Source organism: Cataglyphis hispanica, chromosome 11 (assembly GCF_021464435.1).
Source record: "Cataglyphis hispanica isolate Lineage 1 chromosome 11, ULB_Chis1_1.0, whole genome shotgun sequence".
Classification (NCBI taxonomy): domain Eukaryota; kingdom Metazoa; phylum Arthropoda; class Insecta; order Hymenoptera; family Formicidae; genus Cataglyphis; species Cataglyphis hispanica.
Genome location: NC_065964.1, coordinates 383,010 through 408,809, shown reverse-complemented (window position 1 = coordinate 408,809; position 25,800 = coordinate 383,010). Strand labels below are relative to the sequence as shown.

Genomic DNA, 25,800 nt, shown 5'->3' with positions numbered 1-25,800 from the left:
TTTCCATCCTGGCTCTTGTGTCTTCGACGATCCATACCGCGTCTGTTTGTTGCCGCCGACTCTCGACGATGTCTGAGTTCTGAGTGCTCGATCGAGTTCCGATCGATTTCTGCGACGATGCTGATCCGGATCTGATCGCTGATCCGGACGATCCGTCGATCTCGACGGATGCGCCGATGACTGATCCTGATCGACGATCCGACGCCTGATCGCTCGACGGATCGGATGCTCGATGTTCGATGTTCGATGCCGATAGCCGATGATCCTGACTCGGATTCTGCGCTGATGATCCCGCGACGGATGCTGATCTCTGCAACGTGATTTGCGCGCGATCTGATCCGCAAGATTGGTGACTGATGCGCTGCCGATTGAGATCCGCGAGGATCCTGACTTCGCTGATCCGCTGATCTTGATCCGCAAGCGACTGATTTCGTCGATCGCTCGATTTCGATGACTAAGTCGATCGCGCAAGACGCGGATCTGCCCTGAGATTCGATCGTCGATCTTTGATCTCGGATCTGTAAACAGCGTCGATGCAGATGATTTGCGTGAGCGATTTTGCGCGGATATCGACGCGATTGACGCCCGATCTGCGGATCGCCGCGATTCGACGATCGATCGATTTGACGCCGATGATCCTGATCGACGCTGAGAATGATGACGACCGCCTGAGATTGCTGACGCGATCGTGATCGTGATGTGAAATTTGTTCAAATGTGATGCGACGGATTTCTCGAGAAGAGTGATCTTCGAGCTGATGACGAAAGATCTGATCCGCGACGACGATTTGTAGCCGATTGATCTGATGAAGATCATTGATGATTATCCAGGCGATTTTGACTTGCGATTGTTCCTGAAGAGACATGTCGACGATTTATTGATTTTGATTTGGCTATGCTTGTTTAATATGACTTCTTCGATGCGACCTACTCTACGACTCGTCCGAACTTTGAGACTTTGTTTTGATCCTTCATTCATCGCCTCTCCCTTTGTTCCACCTTAATGTTCTTACTTTGCCTCTCACGTTTGTCCCTTCTACTTTCTCTCGTTCTTCCCTATCTCGTTTTCACCTCATTTTCTCTCCAAGCACATTTTCTCCCTATTCTCACTTTCTTACCGGAAACGGAAATATATGAATATCCAATGAATATCTTCGGTAGCTACTTGGTAGACATATATGGATAACATGTATGTATCTAATGCATATTTTTGATAGCTTTTTGGTGGATATGAATATATGGATAATGTGCACCCATCAATTAGATATCCCCGTTAGTTATTTGAGACATATACATATTTTATTCATCTACTACCCATAATAGATATGAGCATAAAATAGATACATCCTCAAATAATTATGTTTCAATATTTCGCATTTCCATGATTTATTTATGTCGCTATCTTAGGGAAATATTCACAACTCAATACTCAAAATACATATAGTGTAAGTTTTAAATTATTAGGTTCAACAATTAATTAGATACAGTCACGCAAAGTTGCGTTACAAAATTTTCTTTTAAAATCAATGAAAAGGAAGGAAACAACGCACCAACATTAAATTCTGCATTAAATTAGAGAAATCGCCAACAGAAATGCTACAAATAATTCAACAAGCCTACAGAGAGTCAGCTATGCATAAGAGAATCAAATGTGAATCAAATTTTGAAAGGGTAAATTTCAAAGGATTATCAGAGCTGCTTTGAACAATGGCGAAGACGTTAGACTAAATGTATTGAGTTAAGTGGTGATTACATTGATCGAACTTTTTAACTGTCTAATGTAAAATTTGATTAAAAACAAATTTTTTATACGAAAATCTCAAAACTTGATTGTTCCGATATTCACTAGATATCTATATTCGATAATTTCTTCTGTGTATCAGCCTGTGTAATAATCCACTCCTGGACCTTAAGCATCTTTCATTTTTCATTTTTATGCATGGAAGGATTTGGACTTTAATTTCTCTCAATGCATGCTGAGAAATATGACATGTATATATATTTTTGTGTGCCTTTTTATAATTTTTCACATATATATGGGATCTACGGACTTATGCCGAATGATCATATTTTAGAAAGTTTGTTGGACAAGATGTTTTCAATGGTTTGCCATTGCCTATGAAAAGATGACAATCGAATAGTTTTTAATTTTTAAGCGGGGAGCACACACTTTTGCATAAGCGCATAAGCATAAACATAAAGAAATTGATTGGTCCACAAATGTATGCATAAGAAAATGAACCAATCAATTTCCTTATGCTTATTGTTATGAGCTTATGCAAAAGTGTGTGCTCCCCGCTTTATTCTGATTCGATGAACCGGGCTGTTAGACATATAAAGCAGATGCACAACCTTCTATGCTACGATTGTCACTTCACAAAAAAAAAGAAAAATAAATTAGATATATGTATATAATTTATTAATTTTTTTTATTTAATTACGAACTATCTCAATAACTAATTATATACCAAGCAGAACAGAAAATCACAATATCAAATGACATTAAATCACAATATTAACATTACAATGATATCAAAATGACATTATAATGACTATTAAAAATCATTTTGATATTATTGTAATTTTCTATTTTGCTTGGGTGTGTAATATAACTTATTCAGACAATTTTTACGTTATAAATTGTTAAAGATATTGATTATCGCGTTAATTGCAAAAATCGCTGCAAACCTAATCTTGGCGTAATTCTTTCACACAATTTATTATAATCACTTGAATATTCTAACACAAATAAACTATATAATTGTAACATAACATATATGTAACATAATATGATATGCATAAATAGAAAATTGCAAGCTACATGTAAAATAAGTTACATGTAGCAAACTGGTAATATTACTTATAACATTTACTTTCATAATAGGAATATTACATCAACATAACTGTGTGTTTTCTAGGTAGAGTTATTTGTACGTAGTATTCAAATAATAAAAAATCAGAGCACACGCATACAATTTTACTTTATTACAAAAAAAGTATAAATAAAGAAAAAATGTATAAAGAAGACGTATGGATAGTAGAATCAACAAAATTAAATACATTGCGCTGATATTATCTTAATTATATTTAACGACTGTTATAAACATCTCCATAAGCTCATGTCCAAAAAAATCAATGGATTTATTCTGGAAATGTTTAAAAACCGTTTAAAAATAATATACATTCAATATTATCGTTGTAAATTATCACTGCCAACAATAAAAGTTTGAAAAAAAATATTTTTGTAAAATTTTCATGATTTATTGTAAAATTGTACGGAGATTTTAAGGAAAAATTAGTTTTATAAATCTTCGAGTTTATATTTGTGCATATAAAGTATTTATGCTGTATTCTTTTAGTATTTAAACTGTGGTATTATAAAAAGAAATTTTTTTCGTGTATTATATTATTTTTGTACATAAGTGTTCTTTATATAAAAATTCTTATACAAAATATAGTTACACAAAAATTTAAAAAATGAGATTGAGATTGGGACATTGAATTTGAGACAATTTTTAATTAATTCTTTTCTCAAAATTTTAAGAGTGTTTGAGTGCTATTTTTCAAATTCGAGTAATAATTAACAACGACAAATAAAGTATTATAATATTAATAAATATTATAATATTAATTATTATAGAATATTAATATATAAAAATTAATATAATATTAAATTATTTTTTAAATTGGGTATTAGTAGGAAATGTTCGATCAAGATATTGACATTTTAGCTGTTTCAATTATATCATTCGATTTAAAATTACTCGAATATCATTAGAGAAAATCCATATTAGAAATTCTAAATATTTGATATAAGTTTGAATACATACTGCAGTTTGTTTATTCTAAGAAAACTATGTTTTTTTTTTAAAAAAAAAAGAATTTATTTGTATTCATTGTAACTTAGTAACTCATTTATAATACAATAGTTGAAAAAGCTTCCCAGTAAACACTGTTTGTTGCAGTAATATAACTTAGCAAATAATGTAACAAATAATGTAACAAAATTATATGTTTGTGGACTAATTGCTTTTTATGTTCTTTCTAATTTTTTGAATATAATGTAAATTATCTATATATAAAACTGCAATATTTCATATGTATTATTTTACAACATTACATAACGATATTGTATTAAAATATTATTGCAATATTGTTTCTTTACTCGTCGTTATGCGACGAAAACAGGTAAAATTATCTCATGTTCAAGTTTCCGTTACAAATATATATAGCCTACAAAGGACGGCTAACGTAAGACAAACATAAGAGATCCAAATTAAATCTTAAGTTTTTATCATAAATAAATATAATTTATGTATTTTATTATTTATTTAATTACGTTTCATCAATCGTTAGTATATACTATGTAGAATATAATTACGATACGACAATGATATTGTATTATATTATATGTTACATTTATGAATAGAAAGTTACAATCAATCAGTAGCTTAAAGGTAATATTTATGTAATATTATCTATAATATTCAATTGTGTCGTATTTATATAATATATTACATAATTTTATATTACATTAATATAACGGTGTTTACTGGGTTAGTTGTTGTCGTTTTGATTAATCTTTTCTATCATCGATTTTTATGTTGTTATTATATGCCTTTTCAATGGTAATCATAATTCCAGACAACACCATATTCACAATCGGAACATAAGACATCTTAAAAATGTGTCATTAAGACATCCTAAAAACATCATAAGATGTCTTTTAGCCATCATATCATAAGACGTTTTTAAGACATTTTTAAAATATAACCCTTTAAAATATAAATTTAACCCTTTCGCTGGACGGGCGACTATATAGTCGCTCTCCATAAGATGCCACATACATACGACAGGCGACTAAAATTATAAATCATCTTTTAAAAAAATTTCTTTTTCTTTCAAAAAGCATCATCAAAGCAACTTTTATAGGAATAAGACGTAAACCCAACCGCTGACGACTGTCCGCGCGCAGTATATACATTTTTGGCGGCGTCTCATTCATCGTGAATTTCTCGGAGGACGCTTGTAGCGAAAGGGTTAAGACATTTTATGCCCCGATTTTGGACGTGGTGTTGTCTAAGATCCTATTTAATTAACTAATATAATATCAATTCTGATATTTTTGTTCTCAAACGGAAATGAATATATATTTATCTTCTTTTTTCTAATATTATCCAGGTATGCTTCTGGTGCCATTTCTTAGAAAAGATTGTAATTGTTGAGCTGCACCCTAATAAAAACAGAAATAAAAATGTTAATAAAAAATATACTTCAAAAAAATTATTTTAATATTTGTGGTATATAGAATATGAAATGAAAAATTTCTTATTTTATTCTTTTAATTATCTAATAATTATCTTATTTATGAATAACAGAAAATAAAATAAATAGAAGAAAACTAATTCATACATATTTTTTTTGTAGAGAAAGGTTTGTTTTCATATATTTTTTTTTAATTTTCGATGCCGATGTGTTCAAAATATTTTAAAATATTGAAAAATCACATTTTTACAAATACTTGTATGTATATATTATATATACATAAAAAGGACATGGTTGCTCTAACTTCCGCAAATTTTGAGATATATCTTTTTACATGGATAGAATATCATTAAAGGTTAATTATTTAATTGAATTTGGTAAATGCATAAAAAGTTATAGCTCACAGATTTTATCGCCACTTAAATATATTGTTGGGATGGTTTATAAAATTTTGAATTTTTCCAAAAAAGTGTATGGTTGTTTTAATTTCCGCAAATTTTAAGATATTGGACTAAATATGTTTAAATGAATAGAATATCATTAAAGAATGGTTGATACTAAATTTGATAAGAATTGATGAAAGAGTTCATTTTTTATGAAATTTTGAAATTTTCCAGAAAAAAGTGTGGTTGCTCTAACTTTCGCATATTTCGAGTAATCGCGCTAAATATTTTTACATGAATAAAGTATCATTAAAGATCAGTATTACATTGAATATATTTATAATTACGTTTACTGATATTATGAGGAAAAGGGAAATAAAATGAGAAAGCAATGTGCAAGTTTCTAATTTGCACAATTTTTTATAACTTATTTTATGTAGCTATAATTTATTTTTTTTTAAATAATATTGCCTTTTTAAAGAATATTTTTTTTTTATAAAAGAATCTAATTGTATTTTTTTATAAAAGAATCTAATTGTAATTTATAATAATAAATGTACGTAATAAGTTATTAAACAAACATTTTAAAACGAAAGATACTAATTTATAATTTACTGTACAGTAGGATATAAAATTTGAAAGTTCTATATAATATAATTTTTTACATAATTTGTTACAGTCAAAAAAAAGAAAAACAACTAGTAATAATTCTCTCATGACGAAAAATATTTACCGTAATGGCAGCGCCAAGGAATTGACCGATGGCTCTAGTAGCAGTGATCAATCCACTACCCGAATTTTCTCCGAAGAGAGGAGGTGGATATGTTGAACTAGGAGACCATGGAATTCGTTCTGATGATTTCGAAGATTGTCTTGGTGTACTTCGTCTTGGTGTAGTTGTTCTTCTCATGCTAACTGCAGATTGAGTGCTCGAACTGAAGGCCGGTCTATTTGTAGTCGTTGTCATTGATCGACTAGTAGTTAAGTCCAGATTCTGATATACACATCAATTTCTTAAGTGGAAAAAAGCTTTGAAATAAATATCTTATAGAAAAATTGTATAAAATAATTTATTATGTGCTTGTTTCTTGATCTTGTTCTTCTAGATTTTTTGGTCATTAATAAATACAAAATTTTTCGAAATTACTACATTTTTCATGAATTACATACTCACACACACACACACACGCACGCACGCACGCACGCACGCACGCACGCACACACGCACACACCCTGTTTTATTATCAGTTAAAAAAAATTTTTGAAATCAAATTTTTATTAAAGTAATCCTAACTTGAAATTAGCTGAAATGCAAAATTACATGAATAATATATATTATTTAAAGTTTTAATATACAGATTTTTTGTAGTAATTTATAATAATTCTAAATTTTCGATTACTCATAATTAAAAATATATTGCAATATGCAAATAAACATTATTTATTTATTAAGTATTTTTTTATGTACTCTAATATTATTGTGCACATCAAGATTTTTTTTATATAGATGTTTATATAGATGTAGAAACATTTTTATTAAATAATCATACCTAGCAGAAAATCTTGAAGATATCAGAAAAAAAACATTACTTACAGCTAATTGCAATTGTTCTTTGAATTTTATTGCTGGTGTCGATGGTTCTATGCCTTGTTGCTTTAAAAGTAATGCCAGCAAAGCAGCAGGATTCAATTCGGTGGACGATGGTATCACAGTAGAAATATTAGCTTGATTATTTAAAATTGCTCTCAAGAAAGCTTCGTCATCCTCAATTATTTTAGATGTCGTTGTGGAAGTGCTCGTTTTTGATCCTAATTTAAAAATTTATTATATAGATTAATAAAAATTCCTTAAAAAAAAATTGATAATTTTGAAAATATAAGTATTAGTTTCGTATTTAAAAAAAAATTTTTTGCATATCTGTTAATTTCTGCGTGGTCCTAAATTTAGGAATCATAAAAATTTTACAAGTAAATTCATTAATTTTACAAAATATGAAGAAGCATTATTTAAACCAATCTAAGCAAGCTTAAATAATAATCATTTTTGAAATTGTTTTTGCAATTACAAATCAAATTAAATTGAATCTATATTATTATAATCTTAATTAAATTCGCGTTTTATTAAGATATTTCATAGAAAGAAATGTATATATATAGAAAGAAAAAAACTTCAATTTTTATACCTGTTTGTATGGATCGCAAGAGCGCAGCCAAGAATTTCGCATCGTCTTTGGATGAATATGTAGATGTAGAAACATCGTTCAATCTAGGATTTGGATTATTTAAAAGTGTTCGTTGTGTTGAAATAGGACTTAGTGTTGAAGCAGAGACGGAATCAACATTATCTGCATGCAATTTAGTCGAAATCACTTGGATGTCTGAGATATCGACGGTTCTCGGCGTTGAATGTGACCTAATAGCAGACATTATATGACTTGTAGGCGTAGTTGATTTTATAATCTGTACTGGTTTCGGAGTAATCGCAATGGACTTTTGAGTGGCTTGAACTGATCTTGGAGTCACGGACTTCGGATTCTTTTTAGTACTCGCTATTGTGGACGCTTCAAAGCGATTACTCCCAAATAACGCCCGCCATAAATTTACACCAAATCCTACGGGTGCTTGAGTAGTAGTTTTGGGTTGTATTGTCGTTTTAGATTTAGCAGTAATAACAACTGGTGCCTTAGTAGTAAGTGGCACGGTGTTAGGTTGTACCAACATGGACGTTTCTGCTTCTGTATATTTCTTTGTAGTTGATGCGCTAATGCTTGGTGATGGCGTTGACAAAGACGGCAATAAATCAATTATTATTGGCTCGGAAGATGACTCAGATGATGGAAAATCTTTAATTGCATTAAGAACACTATTTGAGCTTACGGTTTTTATCGATTTTGGCGATCGTGTCAATCCAGGTTTAGCCAATGCTAAAATCTAAAAAAAATATATAATTATACATATTTATTTAATTGTATGTAGTCAACAATAAAAAAATAAACATGTTCTTATATTACAGATATTATTTTGTTTGAACGTATGTTTAAATAAATATTACTATTTATTTTGCTCACCCTGTTTGCTAACATTTGCTCTATATCATTTAGTGTTTTCGATGTAGTTTTAACGTTGTTGTTCTGTAACTGCAAAAAACATTATCATATTATTTATGATTTATTATAGAATATAAAATACTTTAATATTCCTAAAACTTTTAATAGAAGAAACAATGATAATTATTTAAATGATATTAATAAAGGACACTTCTCCGATTATTTTTTTGATTTTCACATATGTTAATCCTGTTTTATTTATTCGTGCTCATAAATCTCGCGATGTAATTTAATTAAATTTAATAATAAACTTTATATTAGTATATATAAACAGTCTTCAGTCATTTTGACTTTGACATATGTTATCGCGATTCTGAGTAATCTGTAAAAAGTCTTAGCTGTCGCGCTCATTGTTTATTAAAAAATTATTAATAAAAATTACAAATAAAAATAAAAATTTAGCTGTTTGAGTATTTTTTAGTGAATAAAAAAATAAAAACTGACAAACGAGATCTATAAATACATTGTAAATATAAATTGTAAATCTACAAAAAGTATATAGACGTGTATATTTGTTTATTAGAAAGGTATAGACTTTGTTTTATATCGAAAATATTAGATAAAGGAAATTTTATTTTGTGCAGAAAATATCAATCTCATATAGAAATTCTTCCTCGCTTAAATATACTAGTTGACAAATCTAGGTAAACAGAGAATGGTATTGCTGTATAGAAAATTTATTTCTAGCAATTATCAACCAATGTATTTAATATTTAATATTTTGATTTATTTTAAATAAAATATTTTTGATATTTTGATTTATCCTAAATAAAAATTTTTGTATCTGTTAAGTATGATTTGTGTGTGTATGCGTAATAATATTTACGTAAAGTATGTTCACACAATATTGAATTTTTTATGATAGTTTACATTGAAACTTATATGCACATGTTCATTTATTAATAACTTTTTAATAAATAATAAATGACGTCTTATTAATTTATTACTATTTATTATATAAGTACACTACATATTATACAGGGTGCCCTAAAAATTTTGACACACCCGAAGTGTAAAGGTCGATTGGGCCAAACTGAGTCGAAAAGTCCTATACCATTTTGCAAAATTCGCAATAGTTTTTGCGTTATTAATTAAAATATGTGAGCTAATGAGCGCGTTGAAAAGCGATAGGTCGGTATCGGCAAGCATGTACGACGTTACTTGTGTACGTTTTTTAGCAACAAAGGTATCATCTAAGCAAGAGATGACAGCGTGACTCCACCTCTCGTTTAGATGATGCTTTTGTTATTAAGAGATGTACACAAGTAATCCGTCGTACATGCCTGCCGATACCGGCCTACTGCTTTCCAACGCGCTCATTAGCTCACAGATTTTAATTAATAACGCAAAAACTATTGTGAATTTTGCAAAATGATATAGAACTTTTCGACTCAGTTTGGCTCAATCTACATTCACACTTCGGGTATGTCAAAATTTTTAGGACACCCTGTATAACTATATATATTATAGTATACTATATATTATATATTATATAAGTATACTTATTCAAATTAGAATTAGAATTGTTTTTGAGAAAGAATATAGAAAGAAGGATTAAATTGGTCATGAATTTATTTTAGTAAAGTAAATGGAATTTTGCGCGAAAAAGTGTGTGAAAAATTTTTAATTATTATATATTTAATTATATCGTGAAAACTATATACGAGCGTGGATTAAAACAAAGTTAATGTGAATTTTAGAAAAGATTCTCACCTTTACAACATTACTAAGATTAATGTCATTATCGAAGTGTCCTATATTGTAAATAATTAGTGAAATTAATTATATTTAAAAAAAATCGCTTATACAAATTAGAAAAAAATGAAATTGGTTTACCAATGAATTTAGGAAAGTTAAATCTTCGAATGTTGTACCAAAGACGTTCTCTTTGGTATTCATCTGTAACTTGTTTAGTATATTGTCCGCCGATATTGTCGCAGTAGGTGAGACTATATTTGAATGTGTTGTTATATCCGATGAAATATTTATGGAGGAAGTAGTTGTTATACGCCGAGGAGCAGATGTACTACTTGTTGTTTGATTTATTGTAGTCGTTGTAGGAGTAGTAGTTGTCGAAATAGTAGTAGTTGTAGTTGCAGCTGTCGTAGTAGTAGATGTTGTAGTTGCAGTAGTAGTTGTAGTAGTAGCCGCAGTAGTTGTTGCTATGGTAGTTGGTATTGGTATAGTAGTGATAATAGGAGTAGTAGTTGTAATCGGTATAGTGGTGGTAATAGGAGTAGTAGTTGTAATGGAACTAATTGATAAGGTTGTTGGTTTACTTTCATTGTTGAAGTTTGTTGGAGTTACACCACTTATAATGGGCGTGAAGACTTCCACTAAGGGATTTATAGGACGTGCCATAATCGGTCCATTATTTCCGGTCGTTTCATTCTATAGATAATACAAAAAATATTTAGGAAATATGAAATAGAGGAAAACGAAGAAGACACACGTAACAGATATTTAAAATTGTTATCTATAAAATCTATATCTTATTATTCTAATTTCTCTTTATAAATATTACAATTTTAAGAAATCGGTTATTTAACTCAATTACTTCTTTAATATTATAATAATATTCAACTTGTTTTTTTAATATCGTAATAATGTTCAATTTGCTTTTTTAATATTGTAATAATATTCAATAATATTCATTTGTAATAATATATATTTCTTAACAGCATTAGTTTAATTTTATTATAGTTTTATTTTATATGAGAAAATAATCACAATATTATGTGTTGATTGATACGCACCAATTGATTCGATGCCACGGATGCTATTTGTATAGATGAATTAGTAGCAATACCGAATATCTGATCGAGGGGATCCTTCCAAGGAAAACCGGAAGGTGTTGTTACTATACCACCACCCGACTGGTTACTCAGCAAATTTTCAAAAGATGGGATCGATGTCATAGATGATGCTACACCTTCATTCATAGAAGTCTAATAACAAAATTAAACATTTTTTTTTAATTAATCTTTATAATGATAATAAAATTATACATTTTAATAATAGTTGTAACAAATATAAACTATATTTATATACGATACATTTAAAATGTTTGGAGATTTTTTTAAAGACATTAATGACATTACCTTTCAATCAATACTGGAACTAGATAGTACCAATTTTTCTGAGTCTCTCATAATTTTTTCGTTATGTTAGGTGCAGTATTTCTTGAATAAGTTTGAGTAGATTAGTAGTTTTGAGGCGAATTCGACGTTTTAAATTCTTAGTTTTACCAATCGGATGAATGGTTCCTTCTCCATGACAACGCATCTGACATGTCAAATTTGCTTCAAAAGTTGATCCATAACATCTCAAAAAAATATTTTTTCCACTTTTAAAGCAAAACTTAATTGGCCCGTTGCTCCCTTGCTTGAAATCGTGACAACGCAGAAAGAACAAATAATCTTTCAATGTGCACTACTCAAAAAATACTGCACCAAACGCAACTATTATAAAACGAAAATATTATCAGAGACTCAGAAAGATTGGTACTATCTAGTTCTAGTATTAATTGAGAGATAGTCATTAATACATTTAAAAAAAAATCAGTTTCCGAACTTTTTGAATACACTGGGTATATTAAATATATATATATATATATATATATATATATATATATATATATATTTATAAGCTATAAATATGTATTTTTTTCTTATTGCGCGCGATAATTTTTATTTATATCTACAACAACTATAGTTTGTATTTCAAGAATACTATTTTCTCACAATCTTTATTAGCTTTATTAACTTTAATTTTGATATGTTATTAGAAAATATTACACAATCTTGGGGATAAATATATTATAATATATTTTTGTAACAAGTTACATTCAGTATGCGAAATAAATCATTTTATTGTTACTCTAAGAAATGAAAAAAGTCTAAGCATAGTGATTTCAAAAATAAGAAGTGATTTAACAATCAGGAAGCAAGAAAATTTATTAGTAATACAAAAAATTTTTTTGGTTTGATAGAAAAATCCCATCATCGTGAAATTATCATATTAAGTTCTGCGATATTTAATTACTTACAGCCACTGAATTTATTTTCACATCAACCACTTTTGAATTGATATCAGGTGCATTGTCAATCTGATAATTAATAAATTTATCCTGAAATATTCATAGTTAAATCAAAATATTTTTATTTTTACGCTTAATCACAATATAGTTCCGTAATATTTCACGTCTCTTACTACCTGTCCGATATATACAGAACTGCGTTGATTAGATGTTACTTTTATTCGAGAAGCTTCACTACTTTCATGATCCTTGATGATAGAAGAGCCAATTGGACCTTGCAGTTTACCATACATAGAAGCTACATTCGGCAGCGTATTCATTCGGGTGTTTAATAAAATATCGCTCTGAAAGATTTACATCACGTATTTAATAATATTGCCAAAAAGTGATCATAATATGATGAATATGCACAAATAAAGTTTATAAACATGTTGTCTTCTTCAAGATATAGTGCAAAAAAACCCAAATGCAATTGTATTTATTTATATGATATTAAATAATTTATTATGTAATTTATTATGTAATAAAAAATATTAAATCTTTATGTTTTTTAATACCTTTCCATATAGATTATATCTTAAATATTGTTTTATCTTTTAACATAAAACTCATAAAGTTTTTATCCTTTTCAAATATATATAAATTTGTAGCGATATATAATAAAAATTTATATGTTTTGAAACTTTAAAAAAAAAATATTGTTTTTTTAACAATTTTATTTAGGAATAATCAGATTCAATTTATATTTACTATAATATTAAAAATGTGCAATTGCCAGAATACAATTTATTATAATGCTAGATATAAATGTTTAAATGCAGTATATGTAGCTTTTTGAAGATACAATAAATATGTATAAAAAGTCACACTTCACCGATTTTCGCCATTTAGATATGTTGTAAAGAAAGATTATAGTTTGATATTATTTGTTATTTTCATATTATAGAATTATTGCAATAAACAATGTTTACTGAAATATATCATATCCCTTTCTGAAAAAGACGTGCAAAGTCGAATCTCGAATATATCACAATCATTGACTATGTTCCGATATTAACTGCCACTGAAAATATATAGTTTACGTCACGTATGCTACAGATTTTCAGTACTGGCAATCAATATCAAAACACCATTGTTGCCTCTTTTCCGCGATGTTGATTGGTTTTGTCATTGCGCTTACTTGAGCAGCATTGTATATTTTGACAGTTATATCAAGAGTTTAATAGTGTATTGAAAATTGTGTTATTAAAAATTTATAATAAAAAAAAGAAATAAATGACGCACATAAAAAGCGCGTTTTGTGTTGTCTAGTTGCTATAAATATCAAAAGATCAAGGCGTGATAAAATCTGATCATCAGGTATTGCTATCTTGGTATATGTATATGCGAATAATGCTTCACTTCTCAGAGAAAAGTTGAGTTAGATTAGAATTATTTTTGAATGCAGGTGCAAGAGAAGAAGTTTTGCTCGTCTCCACGCATGAAAGTCATAAACAATATTTTCTAGTCAAAAAGTAACAGATTATTATGCCATACACAAACTTTAAACTACGTCAAACTGAAATTTGCTATTGTTATGTTTCCTAAATTAATGCCATCTGCTTAATTTTTACAAGGAATTACTCAGAACAATCTCCCCTACAACATATCTAAGTGGCGATAGAATTAGCGAGGAATAATCTTTTATGAATATTTACAGAAAATATATTAGGTACCTTAAGAAAATTAAAAAAATTTTTAACTTTAGATAAACTTGAATTTTAGAGAAACTTGAACAAAGGTTCTGGTAAATTATAATAAATTTTAATGGAGTTTTTCTTATATATTAAAATCTGATCAAATATTTTTAGTATGTATATTAGTAAAACATGTAATTTGCTATTGTATATATATTTAATAGAAAAAAGATATTGCACGTAAAAACCAAAAGTGCAAATGAAAATGATTTACATGATAATGTTAAGCATTGACAGTTAAAGCACAAAGTACTTTAAATATATGATATAATTATTTACAAATTTACAATAATAATTTGTGTGCAGCATTGTGTGTAGCATGATATTTTTGACCTGCAAAAAAGTATTAAATTGCATTTCATTAAAATTAGAAATATTAGAAATTAGAAGTATACCTATAAAAGCAGAAGTATACTTATATAAAACAAACATATTATAAAAAAAAATTTGTCAGAAAAAGTATAAAAATAAGTTACAAAGTTATTGCGAAAAACTGAGACTGTATTATTATCTAATTAATTAATATTAATATAATATTATTTATTATATAAAATTATGCAGAGTTAAAAAACTTTATTGTTTTATGCTAACAATTAAAATAAAAAAAAAAAATTAAATCAGAATTAAATATTAGCCACTACATGTGCTGGATCATATTTACATTATGTAATGAATATAATCTGAGTCCTAATTAAGAAAAAAAAGAGAGAGAAAAAGACGAGAAAAAGGGATAGAGAGAGAAAGAGAGAGAGAGAGAGAGTAGAGAGAGGCCAGAAAGAATGGGACGTGGAGCTGCGATCAAGAAGGCGAATCAAAGTCAGGAAATCGAGCTCGAACGAGCAAATCTTCGGCGTCTCGTCATCATCGAGGGGGCAGACGTGCCCGACGCCGTTTCAAACCGCGATTTTTCTATGTGAAGTTCTCAATAAAAAAGAAATTGTGTTATAGTTATAGAGCACGCTTCTCACGTATTCGTCAGAAAATTAATGTAAAAGATTTTCAAGCAGAACTTAATCGCTTTGCAATGTGCAATAATCGAAGCAATGGGCTTATGTCAGCAGATAGCGCTAAAATTTTAGTAAGTGCGGGATCGCTGGTTAGAATTCTAGTATGTAATTTTTTTTTAAATTTTTGTATAATTTTTCTTTTTCTATTTCCAGCAACATTTTAGCATTAAATAAATAAATATTACGAGAGTTTTTTATAATAACATTTAATTTTTAATATTTTGTTTCATTTTTTTCGATGAAAATTCGTGCGATAACATCAAAATATTTTTTACAAAAAAGTAAAGGAACATTAAGGAAAAAATAAATGAACACTGTTTAATTCAAAAAATATATTAATTAAAACGAAATAATAATTAATAATAATTACATAAACAATAAATTCACAATAATTAAAATTTTTTTTTTTAATATTAATGCTAATTGTAAAAAGTTGTCAAAAAGAAAAATAATAAAATTATTTGTAAGAAAAAAAATTTTAATTATTGTGAATTTGTTGTTTATATAATTAATATTATTGATTATTATTATTTTATTTTAATTAACATATTTCTTGAACTAAATATTGTTCATTTTCTTATCTTTTCTATAGAAAGCATTTCGACATCATTGCAATTTTTCATTAAAAAATATAGAACAAAATATTAAAAATTAATTAGTAAAGTTATTATGAAAAATCCGCGTAATATTTATTTATTTAATGCTAAAATGTTGCTGGAAACAGAAAAAGAAAATAATTATAATTTAAAACTCAAATAACTAAGTATAATAATCATGAAAAGGGCTAATTAAGAGCTTGGTACGGTACTCGATGCGCAAGTATATTGTTTTAAATTTTGATTATTGGACGTTTCGGTTCTGGATTTGGACTTTCTTCAGCGTGGTAATTTACAAGCAGGTATCTCGTGTCTATTCATCGGGCGATTGTTTCTTGGTATGGTTCCTGCGAATTCCTGGATGATTATTTGGATGATTTAATGTTATGACCGTCTATCGATGTTGCGAATAAAGCACCATTAGCTCGAGAGTTCGAGACACAACGTTGATTATTATACTTAGAAAAAGAAAAATTACACAAAAATTTAAAGAGAAAAAAATTATATACAAGGATTTTAACCAACAATTCCGCATTCATAAGACTTGAGTGCTATCCGCTGAACTATGCTACTATTTCGATTGTGTATCGCAAAGCGGTTAAGTTCTGCTTTTTTTAATTTAAAATATATTACATTCCCCTTGTAAGAAAAATGATGATAAACACAATCTCTTATACATAGAAATATACATAGAAACTATAAATAAAACAATATTTTATTTTGTTCAAGATGAATTCGATATAGTATATATAAGAAAAAATAGCAAGGAAGACATCTATTCACGACACGTATCCATTCGAAAAATTGTAATACAACAAGGTATTAGAAAAAGAGAGAGGAGGGGAAGAAGAGAGAGAAAGAGAGAGAGAGAGAGAGAAAGAGAGAGAGAAAAGAGAGAGAAAGAGTTTAATAATAAAAAAAAAGTTTTCAAAAAGCGTTATTTTATTGTCTGTTGTTTAAATCTTTTTGTATAAAAAAAATAATGTAAGAGATAATGTTAATTGAAAATAAAAAATTTTTTAAAAATTTCTATAGTTTTCTTCAAGAATTATCAATATCAATAAATATTACAAAAAATATCAAATAAAAATAAAAATATAAAAGTAAGTGAAATATAAAAATATGATATATAAAATCATACAAATTTAATGACTTTAAAAACAAATTTAACAAATTTAAAAACTTAGCGCTGCTATACTAATTGTATATGCTATTTTATTGCTATACCAAAGTAATATGAATAATATTTTTTGATATTATAATTTTTACAAGAAAATATGATAAAATATTGTAAATATGGTAAAATATGGTAAACTCTTGAAATTTGGCTAATACGCCAATGACCTTGACCTTAATATATATTGTCAAGATTTTTCTGAGTAATTTTCCGCAAAAATTAAGTGGCAGACGGCGTTAGTTTAGAAGATATAGCAAATTAAAATTTTATATATAAAACACTGTCTCCTGCTGACAGTGCGGAAAAAGGTATATAATTAAATCAGAAATAGATTTGGGTTATGTTATATCTTCCAGAAGCGGAGCCCCCCCCCATAGGGGGTCAAAGTACATGTGTCCACACATGTACTTTACAATACGAAGTGAAGTTCACTCTTTAATGTTTTATAACTTTTAAACGGATCAGGACCGCGTTTTTTCAAGGTCAGAATCACTTAGGACGATGACTTTGACAACATATTTCAAAGTCAAAATCATACATGAGGTTGTCCTCTTTCTATATAATTACCGTTATATCTTCTAAAGTAATGCCGTCCGCCATTTAATTCTTGCGAATTATTTAGAAGAATTTTCTTGACAACATATGTCAAGGTCATCGGCGTATAGGCCCATCTTCAAGAGTTTTACCGAAAATATATAAGTTTAAATAATCTTTTTATTTTAAATTGGTGCAATTTTTTTCTATCATGATTTTTGTAAGAAAGATAAATTTGAGCAATAGACAATAAAATAATGCTGCTTTGTATAATGTCTTTTTTATATGAGTGAAACCTCGAAATAGACTGCACGGGAGTTTAGTCCATTATAATGAGATTACACCAGATTACACTCACTCCATTACATATGTTATTTCAAATATACTGTCGGAAGAAGGTATTGCGCCTACAAATCGATGTAGTTTCCTCCATTTACGCTACTCGAAAATAATCTAATGCATCTCAAATGATGTCTACAATTTTAAGGTGTATTATTTCGAAAAATTCCATTGTATTAAGTTAACACTTTTTTGAACAAACATGCGTAGACTTAGCATCTTTTTTCATCTTTTCTTGAAAAAATAATTTTTTACAAGTTAAATTATTTTTTTTACCGACACGAACTGTCTAAGTGAAAATATCTTATTTGGATCTTTGAATTATTGGATCTTAATAACACACATAGAATGATCAGATTTTTAATATGCTTCATTAAAGGTTTTAATTCATATTGTACAGAAAGAACAGCACAGAAAAGTTTAAACATATATATTTTTCCACGGAATAGAAAATGTATATTTAATCACAGTGTGTGTGCGTGTGCGTGCGCGTGTGCGTGTGCGTGTGCGTGTGCGTGTGCGTGTGTGTGTATGTGTGTGTGTGTGTGTGTGTGTGTGTGAAACAGCGGAATCATCAGTGAATAATAATTACCTTTGCAGAAAATATAACATATTTCATTCTTGTTTACTCTCATTCTTAAAACAAAATACTTATTGTTAGTTCATATGTTGAAAATTTTGCCCCGTAATCTGCATTTCTAATATATACTTATTACTTCAAATCACATATCCTTTTTTGATAATATCTTTATATCATGATATCAATTGCATCCATAAAACGAGATGATATCACAAGAAAATCGGAAAATTATCACAAATCGTTAATGTCTGACTATGAAAATAAAATTGGTGAAAGTAGAATTGTTAAAATATTTGCAATGTAATGCAATACTATCTCACACGTATGTGTAATTGTGTAACTGTGTAAATATAAAATATCGTACTTTGTAAGGTGTAATATCATACTGTAAGTATCGTTAGTGCAATCTTGTGATAAAAATTTCAATTTGTACAGAAATTTTTTATAATATACAAAAGACAAATGTATGTAATAGAAAAGAATAAAAAAATGACTATGATGATCAGCACCTACACGCGCGCGCGCGCGCAAGCACACGTACGCACACACAAACACACATTTTTATATTGCAATTTTACATTGTAATATCTCCATTTTTAGTGTACGTAGAACAACATTAGTTGTTATTGAGATCCAATAATTTAAGATATTCGCAATTGAGCAGTTTGTGTATAGATACACGGTCTGTTATGTTGTTGCTGTGAGTAACGTGGCACAAGATACTATCATGTTTTTTGATATATAACTGTTCAACAAAAAATGACTTTTTTTCGAAGCGGACTAGTCGTTTCTTATAGGTTTTTAGACGCTGAATACAAATCCAGTTGTGAAATTGTTCCATTACGTCAGAATTTTGAGAAATTTGCAATGAAATTTGTAAAAAGGCTATTTTCACGAATTTTGTCATATTATAGCTACAATATGTGCTGAAGTAGTTTTATTATAATCAAAATAAAGTATGTTGTTAGACTTTCGACCCACAAAAGGAATGTTTGATTATAGTTAATAAGATTATGGTTAATAAGATGTCCACGGTTAAATATGGAATATGTTGCAGAAATTAGATATAACTTAATTCGATTTATCAATAATTTTTAATTAAGTTTATTTAAATCTAAGAATTTTTTAAGTCACTTTTTTAGCACATCACATATTGTAGCTATAATATGATAAAGTTCGTGAAAATAATCCTTTTTTGCAACTTTAATTGCAAATTTCTCAAAATTCTGACGTGATGGTGCTATTTCACAACCGGATTTGTGTTCAGCCAAAAACTTATAAGAAACAGCTAGTCTTATTGCGGTATTTTTTTTTTTTGTTGAACTGTGTAATCATAGTTTCTATTAATGATTAAACTACTTTATTCATATCCTCACGCAGCAATGATTTTTGAAGACCTTAAAAACACTCCGTTAGAATAATTGTTTCTTAGAACAAAGTTTCTTTAAATACCGAGAGATTCTTGATCAAATTTCAAAATAAAGTATGAATTAATTGATATGATTTTGATGAAGAGATCAGACAAAAATACCATTTTGTTTGCGCACGGAGTGCTAGCAGGGGGACCAAATGATGTCGCGAATTTTGGGCCAACTCCAGAGGGAACGCTGATCGCATTATCGGTAAATCCAAAATCAACAGGGCTGAGATTCTGGATGTCTCCCGTCAGCTTGTCCACGGGTTTACTATAGTACATTGAGTTACTATAGTATAGAGGAGATTTATATTGGTTATAAGTGCCCGCTTGGTTAACCTGGTTATAATATGGCCTGGATGCTGGTCGGTTAGTAGTAGTGGTAGTGCTAAGCGTAAACACAACCTCGACTGGATTCCTAGGTGAATCCGATATTATTGTTCCGTTGGGAAACTTGCGAACCAATCTGCCGTCCGGGAAGATGCCGAATATTACATACGGACTATTTATATTTCTGGCATCGATCAGATTGTCCTCCGGTCGCTTCCGCACGATGGTTTTGTTGGGATAAATACCATAAACCTGATAATCGCGAATTGGTGTTTTGCTGGAAGAACTGAATCTCGAAGCTGGTGTCGTCGCCTGATTGCCACCAAAAGATCTTAGATAGGATCCCATATTTATAATATCCAAAGATGGCGGATGTGATATTACTTGTTCTGAAGTAATACTTTGTGTGGTCGGTGATATAGTTGTTGCCGTCGGCATACTCATGGGTGATGTGATTGTCGTTGTTGTCGTCAGTTCCTCTGATTCAATTGAAGCAACCATGGTGTTTTGAGTATCGATAATTGTCGTCTCGGTAGAGATAAGGTTTTCGTTAATATTGATAACTGGAGTGGTTGCCTCGGGTATGAAGCTGGCAGTGGTAGCTAAATCGGCTTGCGATGGTTTCGTTGATGTCGTTTGAAGAGTCGTTGTCGTTATCGTCGATGTCATTGTCGCAGTGTCCGTTATCGGTTCAATTGATGAGGATAAGATAGTCGTGTCGACCGTGGGAAATTCAGAGGATGTGGTAAAAATGCTAGTGATGGTGGTTTCAGTTGGTTGCTCAGATTGGATGATTCGTGAGCCGATCTCCGTCCCTTGGGCAATTGTTGTTGTCATTGTATCCTGGAAACGGGCAATAAGATTTGGTGTTTCACTTACGAGATCACTTAGTGTTTGAAGAACACTTGTTGTTATGTTGTTGAATTGATTAATAGTGGTAGTATCAGTGGAGCTTACTAGATTATGAATTGATTCCGTGTTGGAAGACATTAAACTAGATGAATCACTTATATTAATCGCGTTATCATCGGGTACTGTTAACAGCGTTGTAATGATATCTGATATATTCATTATAAGGCATCAATTTTTCGTAATCTATTACTCAGATATAAGTTCTATTGTAATGTAAGTTTTGGTGCTTGACTAGAAGCATTTACAGCAATCGTTCGCGCAATGTTTATCTTCGTTATGGCTACACAAGTAATTAATTCTGCTACCATTTTCGCGGAAATATCTGATATATCGCGAATTTTTTTAAATTGAGAAGAGTAATTGTTTTATAATCGCGTTAATAGAATTTGTTATGAAAAGATTATTAATAGTAATAAATTCCGATTTAATAATTCAATATTATTATTTAAAAGAATTATAAATTAATTTTGTTGAATTTTTAGAATCAATGGTTAAAGTCGTAGATTAGGTATCATTATCAGACAATTGAATTGGATTAGATTGTGTAATAATTGAATCGAACATGTTAATAATTAGTTGAGAACTCATGCTAATCGACATTGTTATGTTTGATGCTTCGATGTTTGTCTGAAAAAGAGATATTTCAGGTGTAATAATATCACCTACATCAATTGAATTTGTGATATCAGTGGGTTGCGTGTTAAGTTCCATTAACAAAATTTCTGTTCCTACAATAGGGCCGCGATTAGATCTTTCTTCTGTTTCATTTCTGGATGTTATGATATTTATACGTTCGAGAGTTTTTTCTAAAACGGTCGACAGTTCGGTAGACGCATTAATTTTTTTTGACATATTGTTCGAAAGCATGAGTTGATTTTTATCATCGTTTTTTATCATGCCATCAGCTTGAGTCAAGTTATTTATATCTGGAATAATAGTTATTTTAAAATCATTAATTTGATCTGACATGAATAACGATTGTCGCGTTTCATTTATTTCTTCCGAGAAGAGTGTCTTCGCAATAGTCATTAGTTTAGTAAGCAATGTATCATTAGACGACCGTGAATCGTTCTTCGTAATAAAATCGGCAAGTCGCGAGCTAGTCATGATTTCTGCGTCTATTGATGAATCTTTTGCATTCTGAGTTGTATTCGAATTTGGCATATTCAATGCACTTATTTTTTGATCATTAGATCGATTGTGTGCGATTGAAAACGCAGTAACCAAATCTACTATATTTTTTTGTCCTGGTCTCTTTGTCGTTGTTTGCGTCGTTATTAACTCGATATCGACATCTTGAATAGGTATTATTCCGACGTTCCTCGAATTAGTTTCCCGTAAGGTAGTCGTCTCTTCCAAATTTTTTGTATTTATAAACGAATCCAATATTGTGTTGAATAGTTTGGAGGAAATAGTCGTAGTAGTAGGCTTTTCAATAGATGTTCTAACTGTTGAGTCCTGCAAATGCAATAAAATATTTTATGCGATATCGATAAAGCGTGTGTGAAACATAGATATAATAGGTGCTTGCGTTACTTGAATCTCAATTATGTCGTTAGAAATTTCTTCTGTCGTTATGGATTCAATGGTGCTCGTACTTTCCGTCATTTGGGGCGGAACTGTTGCATCGAATTGTTGTATCATATTCATTTCTATATTTTCAGTTACATCTTTTATTTTTGTCGTTTGAGGCGTTGTTTTATCATACTGTTGCACGGTGTTCGTTTCAATATTCTCAGATATATTATTCATCACGGATATAGTCGTTGCTTCAGATGATATTTGTGTTACAATAACGCTTTCGGTGATTGGAGATGTTGTGTCCGATATATTAGTCGATATTTGTAGATTCATAGAGGCAGGTGTGAATACATCTGTGACTGGTTTAATAGTGGATGATGTCATTAACTTCATTGTTTCAGCGCTTATATTCACCGATTCAAAAGGTCGAATATTTTCGGAAGTAAATTTCATGGAAGGCAATGTATCCGAAATTACATCAACGTTTGTCGATGTGTCAATCGTGACTATTTCGTTCGTGGTAACATTAAGTAACATTAAGGTGTTCGAAATATTTGCGCTAGCCAATGTATTTGTCATTGTATTATCAGAGGCGCTGATTTTGGACAATTTCATAATAGGTGCTGTCGTTTGCCCGTTTGTATCTGAATTTGCGGATATTGGAATTATCGTCGAGATGATTTTCGAGTTATTATCAGAGATAATCTCCGTAGCTAATCTCGAAGCAAACGAAAGGTTTGCCGATTGAACAGCAGTGGTAATATCTATGGTAGAAATATCTGGGAAGGATGTAGCCGCGATAGTTGCGGATTTTGGGCTTGCGATATCATTGTTGTTAGCAGTATCATTATTGATGCCATTAGGTACAGTAGCGTTAGAGTCTACCTTCGTTATCCCGCCAGTTAGTTTTTGCCGCTGAGATACATCATTTACGCTCAGATTTTCGTTTCTTATGCTAGCTGACTCTAATGCCTGATAAAAAGTGATGAATCTGGGCTCGCCGGAGCTGTTGATGTGAACGGGCGGCGCCAAGTCAGAATTCTGCAATCAGAAATTCGGTGCGTGCAAGTGCTGTACACACTTTGGTGCAATTTATAGTGTGATAGATAGGTCTCAAGAATATTTGTATCATATACAATCTACAAGTCGAGAGCAGCGTATTAACTCTTAAATACATTAGTTATATTTTTTTCGTAGAGTAAAATTTAATTTAACTTAAAAAATTAGATTATAGCATAGACAGCGATAGTAGTTTGTAACTTAAGAGTTAATACGTTTTAGTTATTCTATTTACAAAAAAAACAAAGCTGTGCTTCCAAATAAATACAATAATGATAATCAAGTGAAATATAAAAAAATGAATGAAAATGTAAAAGATCGAAAGATAAGATCTAATTAAATAATAATAATATAATGGATCAATTGGAGTCCGGCCGCGGTAATTAGTGCGTGAACATATTTATATTATATTGAAACAGAATACATAATAATGTCAGACGTTTTGGCTCATTTCGAGCTCTCTTCAATGAAATCGAGGTAGACTTAATAATAAATCTTGTAAGAAACCGACGCTTCTCAAGATAAAGCGATAATGTAGAGGGAATAAGCATAAATACATTGAAAGTGTACACAAACGCATACAATATCAAAATAAAATCCTTTTGCCGTGGGTGAACTTAATAATATCCGTCGCAATCGTTAGACATAACTCTCTCAAACTGATCTTTTACTCTCGTAGTGGTCTTACAAATAAAATTATACCGCTGTTGATGCATGACGAATTTGCAAACTCGAATTGGCGAATGATCGAAGGGGCGATGGATACTCTCATGAAGAACTGAGGAAAAAATGATTCCGAAGCAAAATAGACCTCATGAAGGGGATGAAATGTGATGCCCCGTCAACAAGATTTATAGAACCACATGATGAAAAAGTTTAAAATATTGGTTTAACATGATGATATTGAGATAAATTAGACGATGTGATAAAAAATAATAAGTTCCCAAGTCGTTCACACATTCGCTCCTACGCCTGATATATCAGTTTGTTACTTGTCACATCTTATTAAATATAATTTTTAATGATTCTTTTATAATTTTGTCTTTCATTTATTATTTTTTATCACTTCGTCTAATTTATCTCAAAATATCATCAATATCACAATATCATGTTCGACCATGCAATATTTTAAACTTTTTTATCATATGGTTCTATAGATCTTGTTGACGGGGCATCACATTTAATCCCCCTCATGAAGTCCATTTCGCTTCGGAATCTTTTTCCCTCAGTTCGTCATGAGAATATCCATCGCCCTTTCGATCATTCGCCAATTCAAGTTTGTAAATTCGACATGCATCAACAACGGTATAATTTTATTTGTAAGACCACTATGAGAGTAAGAGGTCAGTATGGGAGACGGTTATGTCTAACGACGGATATTATTTAAGTTTACCCACGGCGAACGGATTTTATTTTGATATTGTATGCGTTTCCGTACACTTTCAATGTATTTATGCTTATTCCCTCTCTATTATCGCTCTGTCTCGAGACGCGTCGGTTTCTTATAAGGTTTATGTAGTTTTTATAAGTATTTCGATATCATTGAAGAGGGCTCGAAGCGAGCCAGAACGTCTGACATTATTATTATGTATTCTGTTTCAATATAATATAAATATGTTCACGCACTTAGCGCGGCCTGGCTCTAATTGACCCATTATATTATTATTATTCAAGTGAAATATATTCCTATAATATGCCTTGCGATAAGATACCTTGCGTTTACAAAGCCCCACTGATGTACTTTCACTATTATATTATTATGGAAATATTAGTATTATATTATCATTTCCTATATAATTCGA

At 29.9% G+C, this 25,800-nt stretch overlaps 1 protein-coding gene across 1 annotated transcript in view; it reads right to left on the bottom strand.

Moving 5' to 3' along the window:
- Nucleotides 1–2,411: 2,411 nt before the first annotated feature.
- Nucleotides 2,412–25,800, bottom strand: part of LOC126852966 (uncharacterized) — a 76,164-nt gene continuing 52,775 nt past the window's right edge. The window contains exons 8-19 of the mRNA XM_050598279.1: nt 22,955–23,980; nt 22,085–22,876; nt 20,294–21,349; nt 12,970–13,137; nt 12,803–12,883; nt 11,511–11,702; nt 10,591–11,145; nt 8,716–8,784; nt 7,831–8,578; nt 7,242–7,456; nt 6,381–6,641; nt 2,412–5,232 (exon numbers count right to left, since the gene is read on the bottom strand). Coding sequence (XP_050454236.1) covers nt 5,173–5,232; nt 6,381–6,641; nt 7,242–7,456; nt 7,831–8,578; nt 8,716–8,784; nt 10,591–11,145; nt 11,511–11,702; nt 12,803–12,883; nt 12,970–13,137; nt 20,294–21,349; nt 22,085–22,876; nt 22,955–23,980 — 5,223 coding nt within the window. The 3' untranslated portion in view covers nt 2,412–5,172. The remainder of the gene's footprint in view (nt 5,233–6,380; nt 6,642–7,241; nt 7,457–7,830; nt 8,579–8,715; nt 8,785–10,590; nt 11,146–11,510; nt 11,703–12,802; nt 12,884–12,969; nt 13,138–20,293; nt 21,350–22,084; nt 22,877–22,954; nt 23,981–25,800) is intronic.